This window comes from Oncorhynchus gorbuscha, unplaced genomic scaffold (genome assembly GCF_021184085.1).
Source record: "Oncorhynchus gorbuscha isolate QuinsamMale2020 ecotype Even-year unplaced genomic scaffold, OgorEven_v1.0 Un_scaffold_387, whole genome shotgun sequence".
Taxonomy (NCBI): Eukaryota; Metazoa; Chordata; class Actinopteri; order Salmoniformes; family Salmonidae; genus Oncorhynchus; species Oncorhynchus gorbuscha.
This window is the reverse complement of record NW_025745234.1, coordinates 339,699-351,251: the sequence shown is the minus strand read 5'-3', so window position 1 is coordinate 351,251 and position 11,553 is coordinate 339,699. Positions and strand designations below refer to the sequence as shown.

Below are 11,553 nucleotides of genomic sequence, written 5' to 3'. Positions count from 1 at the left end.
ATGGCCTGGTGGATACCATCAAACAGGTCATCGTCGATCTGGGCGTTCTCCGCCATGTTGCCTAGCAACTTGTTGATCAGCTGACACACACGGAACCTCACCGCGTGGCTGTTGGCCTTGTGGGACTGAAGGGGAGGGGAGGGGACACTTGGGTTAGCAGCAGAGAAGTAGCATCAATACCTTGACTACTGGCATTGTAGATGTCCCGATCAGTCCAGTGGTACAGTCAGAGTGGTGTTGTCATGACACCAGTATCACCAGACAACAACGATTAATACAGTTTCCACAGCAGTCCTTTAACATCCTGCTTTACATCAGATACTGTGACAGGCTGTCTGTGTCCCAGCATGCATCCTATCCACTAAAAGGGTAAGTACTAACATGTCCCAGCAGGCATCCTATCCACTAAAAGGGTAAGTACTAACATGTCCCAGCATGCATCCTATCCACTAAAAGGGTAAGTACTAACATGTCCCAGCATGCATCCTATCCACTAAAAGGCTAAGTACTAACATGTCCCAGCATGCATCCTATCCACTAAAAGGGTAAGTACTAACATGTCCCAGCATGCATCCTATCCACTAAAAGGGTAAGTACTAACATGTCCCAGCATGCATCCTATCCACTAAAAGGGTAAGTACTAACATGTCCCAGCATGCATCCTATCCACTAAAAGGCTAAGTACTAACATGTCCCAGCATGCATCCTATCCACTAAAAGGGTAAGTACTAACATATAGTCTTGAGCCCTATACCGATAGTTCACTGTCACTCAACACATTAATGTTCAATCTGAAGGTTAGCAATGCTAACGAGTACATCTAAAACCCCATAGTGAACGCTAGCTAAATGCTAACGGTTTTATGACAAACTATTTGCCTGGACAGACATCCCAGCTCATTAAGTTAAACAAGTAACTCTAAATTCTACTCATTTTTCTGCACAAAACAAATATGTCCTCTGTCACCATTATCACATCACTCTGTGTAGTGTTACCTCAATACATCTAGATATCAACCTGTCCTCTGTCACCATTATCACATCACTCTGTGTGGTGTTAGCTCAATACATCTACATATCAACCTGTCCTCTGTCACCCCGGGTATACGGTATACAGCCCTAGTCTACTACCATAGGGCCCTGGTTAAAGCAGTACAGAAGAGATAGATCACAGCCCTAGTCTACTACCATAGGGCCCTGGTTAAAGCAATGCAGTACAGAAGAGATAGATCACAGCCCTAGTCTACTACCATAGGGCCCTGGTTAAAGCAATGCAGTACAGAAGAGATAGTTCCCAGCCCTAGTCTACTACCATAGGGCCCTGGTTAAAGCAGTACAGTAGAGATAGATCACAGCCCTAGTCTACTACCATAGGGCCCTGGTTAAAGCAATGCAGTACAGAAGAGATAGTTCACAGCCCTAGTCTACTACCATAGGGCCCTTAAAGCAATGCAGTACAGAAGAGATAGTTCACAGCCCTAGTCTACTACCATAGGGCCCTGGTTAAAACAATGCAGTACAGAAGAGATAGATCACAGCCCTAGTCTACTACCATAGGGCCCTGGTTAAAGCAATGCAGTACAGAAGAGATAGATCACAGCCCTAGTCTACTACCATAGGGCCCTGGTTATAGCAGTACAGTAGAGATAGATCACAGCCCTAGTCTACTACCATAGGGCCCTGGTTAAAGCAATGCAGTACAGAAGAGATAGATCACAGCCCTAGTCTACTACCATAGGGCCCTGGTTAAAGCAGTACAGAAGAGATAGATCACAGCCCTAGTCTACTACCATAGGGCCCTGGTTAAAGCAATGCAGTACAGAAGAGATAGATCACAGCCCTAGTCTACTACCATAGGGCCCTGGTTATAGCAGTACAGTAGAGATAGATCACAGCCCTAGTCTACTACCATAGGGCCCTGGTTAAAGCAATGCAGTACAGAAGAGATAGATCACAGCCCTAGTCTACTACCATAGGGCCCTGGTTAAAGCAATGCAGTACAGAAGAGATAGATCACAGCCCTAGTCTACTACCATAGGGCCCTGGTTACAGCAGTACAGTAGAGATAGTTCCCAGCCCTAGTCTACTACCATAGGGCCCTGGTTAAAGCAGTACAGAAGAGATAGATCACAGCCCTAGTCTACTACCATAGGGCCCTGGTTAAAGCAGTACAGAAGAGATAGATCACAGCCCTAGTCTACTACCATAGGGCCCTGGTTAAAGCAATGCAGTACAGAAGAGATAGTTCACAGCCCTAGTCTACTACCATAGGGCCCTGGTTAAAGCAATGCAGTACAGAAGAGATAGTTCGGGACTCAAGAGTTGTCCTACCTCCAACAGGAAATTGAACATGTAACTGAGGAAGGGGTTCTCGTCCTCTTCTTCATCCTCCTCCTCTTCCTCTCCTCCCTCGGCGGAAGGCGTATGGAAGCTGGTGGAGAATTTGGAGACGAACTCTATAACGTTCTCCACGGCCGGTTCTCTCTTGTACACGATCATGGCATGTTTCAGGTACTGGATAAACTCCTCGTGGAACAATGTCTTGTCCTCTAACTAGAGACAGGACAGACAGGCAGACACACGGGGACAGACAGGTACACAGGACAGATAGGCAGACACACGGGGACAGACAGGTACACAGGACAGACACGCAGAAAGCAGGTTGGGTAAGGATGGTGTTTCTCTTACTGATAATAAAGAGGATTAACAGAAACAGTGATTTAAACATGTGTGTGTGTACCTTGTTGTACAGTATGTGTGTGTGTGTGTATACATAGGGAGTATTTCCTAGCCACCGTGCTTCTACACCTGCATTGCTTGCTGTTTGGGGTTTTAGGCTGGGTTTCTGTACAGCACTTTGAGATATCAGCTGATGTAAGAATGGCTATATAAATACATTTGATTGATTGTATAAGTGTGTGTGTTTACAGGTGTTTTTTTTGTGTTTATAGGCGTGTGTACCTTGTTGTACAGTATGTGTGTGTGTTTACAGGTGTTTTTTTTGTGTTTATAGGCGTGTGTACCTTGTTGTACAGTATGTGTGTGTGTTTACAGGTGTTTTTTTTGTGTTTATAGGCGTGTGTACCTTGTTGTACAGTATGTGTGTGTGTTTACAGGTGTTTTTTTTGTGTTTATAGGCGTGTGTACCTTGTTGTACAGTATGTGTGTGTGTTTGTGTGTTTATCGGCGTGTGTACCTTGTTGTACAGTATGTGTGTGTGTTTATCGGCGTGTGTACCTTGTTGTATGTGTTCTTGAGACTGGCCACCAGTTTAGCCTTGTTGTTGTGTCCTTTCTGAGCGCGTTGAAACGCCTCTTTTATCGCCAACTCACTTTCTCCAGTCATCTTTCCTCTCCTGGAGAAACAAAATGGACAGCTACAACCTTTTCATTCAAACAAACACAGGCATTAAAACTACACCAGCTGGCTAGTTAGCACAACAACAACAACATGACGATAAGCCTAGTTAACGTATTCTACAATGAGGGGAAACAGTCGATGTATGTGTTTGAAATTGGGTTTAACATCCAACAACAAGCATTGTTTGTGGCTATTCGACGTTAATTTAGTTACCTAGTAACGTTATTTAGTTACCTAGTAACGTTATTTAGTTACCTAGTAACGTTATTTAGTTACCTAGTAACGTTATTTAGTTACCTAGTAACGTTATTTAGTTACCTAGTAACGTTATTTAGTTACCTAGTAACGTTATTTAGTTACCTAGTAACGCTATTTAGTTACCTAGTAACGCTATTTAGTTACCAACGTCGTAGCAGCTACAGTATTAACGACGTTGGTTATCTAACTCTAGTTTTAATTAGCGAAACTTTCTTTAAAAATAACACCATTTCACTATTCCAGACGAATATCTCACCCGTGCTCTTCGGCTAGAATAGTTCTCACATAAAGTCCTCTATTATCCAATTAATTAACTTGTTTTAAAAGCTAAATAACTAGCTGGCTAACGAAGCTAACCGGCTAACGTTTCTCGTCCCTCCAGCCACACAAAACATCGTCTCAAGAAGTACCAAAGAGGTTGGAAACCGGGGAATGATATGTCTCACCTAAAGCATTAATATTGACCAATATAGTTTATTTCGTAAATAAATAATAAATTGCGATTTCCGTTTGTTCTTACTTGCTATATTGACAACTCGAGTCGTTTCTGCCGCCTGTTTTCAAATGTAACTGCCAGTCTCGCGAGAGGCGATATTTGCGTTGACTACGTCATTTCCTCTTATTTTTATTTCACCTTAATTTAACGAGGTCGGCCAGACCAAGATAAAGCAAAGCAGTGTGACACAAACAACAACACAGAGTTACACATGGAGTAAACAACAACACAGAGTTACACATGGAGTAAACAACAACACAGAGTTACACATGGAGTAAACAACAACACAGAGTTACACATGGAGTAAACAACAACACAGAGTTACACATGGAGTAAACAACAACACAGAGTTACACATGGAGTAAACATCAACACAGAGTTACACATGGAGTAAACAACAACACAGAGTTACACATGGAGTAAACAACAGCACAGAGTTACACATGGAATAAACAACAACACAGAGTTACACATGGAATAAACAACAACACAGAGTTACACATGGGATAAACAACAACGCAGAGTTACACATGGAATAAACAACAACACAGAGTTACACATGGAATAAACAACAACGCAGAGTTACACATGGGATAAACAACAACGCAGAGTTACACATGGAATAAACAACAACACAGAGTTACACATGGAATAAACAACAACACAGAGTTACACATGGAATAAACAACAACACAGAGTTACACATGGGATAAACAACAACGCAGAGTTACACATGGAATAAACAACAACACAGAGTTACACATGGAATAAACAACAGCGCAGAGTTACACATGGAATAAACAACAGCGCAGAGTTACACATGGAATAAACAACAGCGCAGAGTTACACATGGAATAAACAACAACTCAGAGTTACACATGGAATAAACAACAGCACAGAGTTACACATGGAATAAACAACAACACAGAGTTACACATGGAATAAACAACAACACAGAGTTACACATGGAATAAACAACAACACAGAGTTACACATGGAATAAACAACAACACAGAGTTACACATGGAATAAACAACAACACAGAGTTACACATGGAATAAACAACAACACAGAGTTACATATGGAGTAAACAACAACACAGAGTTACACATGGAATAAACAACAACACAGAGTTACACATGGAATAAACAACAACACAGAGTTACACATGGAGTAAACAACAACACAGAGTTACACATGGAATAAACAACAACACAGAGTCACACATGGGATAAACAAACGTATAGGCAATAACACAATAGAAGAAAAAAAGGCTCTACCCAGCTCCTTGTAAAAAATATTTTTGCCCATCATGTGGCTTTCCAACCTTTCACAAGTCCGAGTGAGAATAATATATATATTTTTTTTTTTACAACAAAATGGGAAAATAAATAATTGCACCACCATCTAACCCTAAATACACAACACTATCCCCAACAAACCCACCACCCCTTCCCACTACTTTGGCCCTAACAGATCCTACACTCTAGGCCCTCAGAGAATTGCAAATATAACCCCCTTCACCGCCAATGGACATGTATCCACCTGGGCCTCCATCAACCTGCCCCTCACAATGGACATTTATCTGCCTGGGCCTCCATCGCCCTGCCCCTCACAATGGGCATTTATCTGCCTGCCCCATCCATCACCCTACCCCTCACAATGGACATTTATCCGCCTGGGCCTCCATCACCCTGCCCCTCACAATGGGCATTTATCTGCCTGGGCCTCCATCACCCTGCCCCTCACAATGGACTTTTATCCACCTGGGCCTCCATCGCCCTGCCCCTCACAATGGACATTTATCCACCTGTGCCTCCATCTCCCTGCCCCTCACAATGGACATTTATCCGCCTGGGCCTCCATCGCCCTGCCCCTCACAATTTACATTTATCCGCCTGGGCCTCCATCACCCTGCCCCTCACAATGGACATTTATCCGCCTGGGCCTCCATCACCCTGCCCCTCAATAAGGGCATTTATCTGCCTGGGCCTCCATCACCCTGCCCCTCACAATGGACTTTTATCCACCTGGGCCTCCATCGCCCTGCCCCTCACAATGGACATTTATCCGCCTGGGCCTCCATCGCCCTGCCCCTCACAATGGACATTTATCTGCCTGCATGACATGAGCTGAGACTGCCATAAATAAAATATTTTCTGAAATGTGAAATGTACTTATTTGTCTATTTTGAGTAAGCGTAAATGTGTTATTTATTTTATAGACTTGCTAAAGTTTATAAAAAAACTGTTTTTGTTTTGTCATTATGGGATATTGTGTGAAGATTGAGGAGGGGGATTTAAAAAACAATTAAATCCATTTTAGAATAAAGGCTGTAAAGTTACAAAATGTGGATAAAGGTCAAGGGGTCTGAATACTTTCAGTGTGTCTCTATCTGCATGCCGTCTGTCTGCCTGTCTGCTGTTTCCCGGGCTGTGAAGGCCGCAGCTGTTGGCGCGCTGGCAGCTGTAGGGTAAGGAATGGAGGTCAGAACAGAACACACGCGTGGGAAGGGCACGAGGCTCCACTCTGTCTCTGCTCACCAAACCGCTGTATTCCTGTTATTGAGGTCAGCAGCGGGAACTACAGGATGTAAAGAGTGATAGAATAGTAATGGCTATACAGCAGCTTGTATCACTACAGACCCTGGTTCGAATCCAGGCTGTATCACAGAGGTCTAAACTACAGAGCCTGGTTCGAATCCAGGCTGTATCGCAGAGGTCTAAACGACAGAGCCTGGTTCGAATCCAGGCTGTATCGCAGAGGTTTAAACTACAGAGCCTGGTTCGAATCCAGGCTGTATCACAGAGGTCTAAACTACAGAGCCTGGTTCGAATCCAGGCTGTATCGCAGAGGTCTAAACGACAGAGCCTGGTTTGAATCCAGGCTGTATCGCAGAGGTCTAAACTACAGAGCCTGGTTCGAATCCAGGCTGTATCGCAGAGGTCTAAACTACAGAACCTGGTTCGAATCCAGGCTGTATCGCAGAGGTCTAAACTACAGAACCTGGTTCGAATCCAGGCTGTATCGCAGAGGTCTAAACTACAGACCCTGGTTCGAATCCAGGCTGTATCACAGAGGTCTAAAGGCACTGCATCTCAGTGCTAGAGGAGTCACTACAGACACCCTGGTTCGAATCCAGGCTGTATCACCACCGGCCCGTGATTGGGAGTCCCATAGGCGCACATTTGGCCCAGAGTCGTCAGGCCTGTCATTGAGGTGCCTCGTTAAATGTATTTTCATTTTACAGGATAGAATGTGATACAGGATAGAATGTGATATAGGATAGAATGTGATACAGGATAGAATGTGATATAGGATAGAATGTGATACAGGATAGAATGTGATACAGGATAGAATGTGATACGGAATAGAATGTGATACAGAATAGAATGTGATACAGGATAGAATGTGATACAGGATAGAATGTGATACAGGATAGAATGTGATACAGGATAGAATGTGGTCTAGGATAGAATGTGATCTAGGATAGAATGTGATCTAGGATAGAATGTGATCTAGGATAGAATGTGATACAGGATAGAATGTGATACAGGATAGAATGTGGTCTAGGATAGAATGTGATACAGGATAGAATGTGATCTAGGATAGAATGTGATACAGAATAGAATGTGATCTAGGATAGAATGTGATACAGGATAGAATGTGATACAGGATAGAATGTGATACAGGATAGAATGTGATACAGGATAGAATGTGATACAGGATAGAATGTGATATAGGATAGAATGTGATATAGGATAGAATGTGATACAGGATAGAATGTGATACAGGATAGAATGTGATACAGGATAGAATGTGATACAGGATAGAATGTGATACAGGATAGAATGTGATACAGAATAGAATGTGATACAGGATAGAATGTGATACAGGATAGAATGTGATACAGAATAGAATGTGATACAGGATAGAATGTGATACAGGATAGAATGTGATATAGGATAGAATGTGATACAGGATAGAATGTGATACAGGATAGAATGTGATACAGGATAGAATGTGATCTAGGATAGAATGTGATACAGGATAGAATGTGGTCTAGGATAGAATGTGATACAGGATAGAATGTGATCTAGGATAGAATGTGATACAGAATAGAATGTGATCTAGGATAGAATGTGATACAGGATAGAATGTGATACAGGATAGAATGTGATACATGATAGAATGTGATACAGGATAGAATGTGATACAGGATAGAATGTGATATAGGATAGAATGTGATATAGGATAGAATGTGATACAGGATAGAATGTGATACAGGATAGAATGTGATACAGGATAGAATGTGATACAGGATAGAATGTGATACAGGATAGAATGTGATACAGAATAGAATGTGATACAGGATAGAATGTGATACAGAATAGAATGTGATACAGGATAGAATGTGATACAGGATAGAATGTGGTCTAGGATAGAATGTGATACAGGATAGAATGTGATACAGGATAGAATGTGGTCTAGGATAGAATGTGATCTAGGATAGAATGTGATCTAGGATAGAATGTGATACAGAATAGAATGTGATACAGGATAGAATGTGATACAGAATAGAATGTGATACAGGATAGAATGTGATACAGGATAGAATGTGATACAGAATAGAATGTGATACAGGATAGAATGTGATACAGAATAGAATGTGATACAGGATAGAATGTGATACAGGATAGAATGTGGTCTAGGATAGAATGTGATACAGGATAGAATGTGATACAGGATAGAATGTGGTCTAGGATAGAATGTGATCTAGGATAGAATGTGATCTAGGATAGAATGTGATACAGGATAGAATGTGATACAGGATAGAATGTGATACAGGATAGAATGTGATACAGGATAGAATGTGATCTAGGATAGAATGTGATACAGGATAGAATGTGATCTAGGATAGAATGTGATCTAGGATAGAATGTGATACAGGATAGAATGTGATACAGGATAGAATGTGATACAGGATAGAATGTGATACAGGATAGAATGTGATCTAGGATAGAATGTGATCTAGGATAGAATGTGATACAGGATAGAATGTGGTACAGGATAGAATGTGATACAGGATAGAATGTGATACAGGATAGAATGTGATACAGGATAGAATGTGATACAGGATAGAATGTGATCTAGGATAGAATGTGATCTAGGATAGAATGTGATACAGGATAGAATGTGATATAGCATAGAATGTGATCTAGGATAGAATGTGATACAGGATAGAATGTGATACAGGATAGAATGTGATATAGGATAGAATGTGATACAGGATAGAATGTGATACAGGATAGAATGTGATATAGGATAGAATGTGATCTAGGATAGAATGTGATACAGGATAGAATGTGATATAGGATAGAATGTGATACAGGATAGAATGTGATACAGGATAGAATGTGATATAGGATAGAATGTGATACAGGATAGAATGTGATACAGGATAGAATGTGATACAGGATAGAATGTGATACAGGATAGAATGTGATCTAGGATAGAATGTGATACAGGATAGAATGTGATCTAGGATAGAATGTGATCTAGGATAGAATGTGATACAGGATAGAATGTGATACAGGATAGAATGTGATACAGGATAGAATGTGATACAGGATAGAATGTGATCTAGGATAGAATGTGATACAGGATAGAATGTGGTACAGGATAGAATGTGATACAGGATAGAATGTGATACAGGATAGAATGTGATACAGGATAGAATGTGATACAGGATAGAATGTGATATAGGATAGAATGTGATACAGGATAGAATGTGATACAGGATAGAATGTGATACAGGATAGAATGTGATATAGGATAGAATGTGATCTAGGATAGAATGTGATACAGGATAGAATGTGATATAGGATAGAATGTGATACAGGATAGAATGTGATATAGGATAGAATGTGATACAGGATAGAATGTGATACAGGATAGAATGTAATCTAGAATAGAATGTGATACAGGATAGAATGTGAAACAGGATAGAATGTCATCTACAATAGAATGTGATCTAGGATAGAATGTCATCTAGGATAGAATGTGATACAGGATAGAATGTGATACAGGATAGAATCTCTTTTGAATCAAAACATTGATAGAGGCTTTACTGGACCTAGTGAATAGGTCTAGGATAATAAACAGGTGGCGATTCGCATCTCTGCATGTCTGGCAGACATATCAGTGTGGATGACGGATCACCACCTCAAGCTGAACCTCGGCAAGACGGAGCTGCTCTTCCTCCCGGGGAAGGACTGCCCGTTCCATGATCTCGCCATCACGGTTGACAACTCCATTGTGTCCTCCTCCCAGAGCGCCAAGAACCTTGGCGTGATCCTGGACAACACCCTGTCGTTCTCAACCAACATCAAGGCGGTGGCCCGTTCCTGTAGGTTCATGCTCTACAACATCCGCAGAGTACGACCCTGCCTCACACAGGAAGCGGCGCAGGTCCTAATCCAGGCACTTGTCATCTCCCGTCTGGATTACTGCAACTCGCTGTTGGCTGGGCTCCCTGCCTGTGCCATTAAACCCCTTCAACTCATCCAGAACGCCGCAGCCCGTCTGGTGTTCAACCTTCCCAAGTTCTCTCACGTCACCCCGCTCCTCCGTTCTCTCCACTGGCTTCCAGTTGAAGCTTGCATCCGCTACAAGACCATGGTGCTTGCCTACGGAGCTGTGAGGGGAACGGCACCTCAGTACCTCCAGGCTCTGATCAGGCCCTACACCCAAACAAGGGCACTGCGTTCATCCACCTCTGGCCTGCTCGCCTCCCTACCACTGAGGAAGTACAGCTCCCGCTCAGCCCAGTCAAAACTGTTCGCTGCCCTGGCCCCCAATGGTGGAACAAACTCCCTCACGACGCCAGGACAGCGGAGTCAATCACCACCTTCCGGAGACACCTGAAACCCCACCTCTTTAAGGAATACCTAGGATAGGATAAGTAATCCCTCTCACCCCCCCCCTAAGTTTTAGATGCACTATTGTAAAGTGACTGTCCCACTGGATGTCATAAGGTGAATGCACCAATTTGTAAGTCGCTCTGGATAAGAGCGTCTGCTAAATGACTTAAATGTCAAATGTAAATGTAAACATGGGCTTATTAAACAGACTTATCACTGGAATAGGCAGGGAGTTCACCTGCAAATACTCCTGATGAATCTAAGCAATAAGTCAATTGATTAATTGAAACGCCTTTCATCCTGTGTGCGTGTGTGTGTGTTTGTGTGTGTGCGTGCGTGCGTGTGTTTTGTGTGAGTGTGTGTGTGTGGATCGACACTACAGCAGAACCGGGGAGGGGCGTAAGCAGCACTGCAGCAGTGCGCTCTGCTCGAGAGGGAGAGCGCGAGCTGTCTACGGTAATGTTCCATACGCCCTCTCCGCCCCTGCTGCTCGAGACAGGTGGTCGGGACACATGCC

At 42.6% G+C, this 11,553-nt stretch overlaps 1 protein-coding gene across 7 annotated transcripts in view; it reads right to left on the bottom strand.

The window, feature by feature from the left end:
• LOC124018071 (condensin complex subunit 3-like) overlaps positions 1-4,216 on the bottom strand; it is an 80,617-nt gene extending 76,401 nt beyond the window's left edge. For 5 of the 7 annotated variants that reach the window (XR_006835561.1, XR_006835565.1, XR_006835566.1 and 2 more), the window contains exons 1-4: positions 4,138-4,216; positions 3,237-3,354; positions 2,331-2,552; positions 1-125 (exon numbers count right to left, since the gene is read on the bottom strand). The exon at positions 1-125 is cut by the window's left edge and continues 104 nt beyond it. Coding sequence is in view for 1 of the 7 variants with exons in the window: in XM_046333329.1 (XP_046189285.1) it covers positions 1-125; positions 2,331-2,552; positions 3,237-3,344 (455 nt within the window). In the remaining 6 variants the exon portion in view is untranslated. Of the gene's footprint in view, positions 126-2,330; positions 2,553-3,236; positions 3,355-3,873; positions 3,964-4,063 lie in introns of those variants that run through there. The other 2 variants (XR_006835563.1, XR_006835564.1) reach the window with 2 other exon arrangements.
• Positions 4,217-11,553: the final 7,337 nt, after the last annotated feature.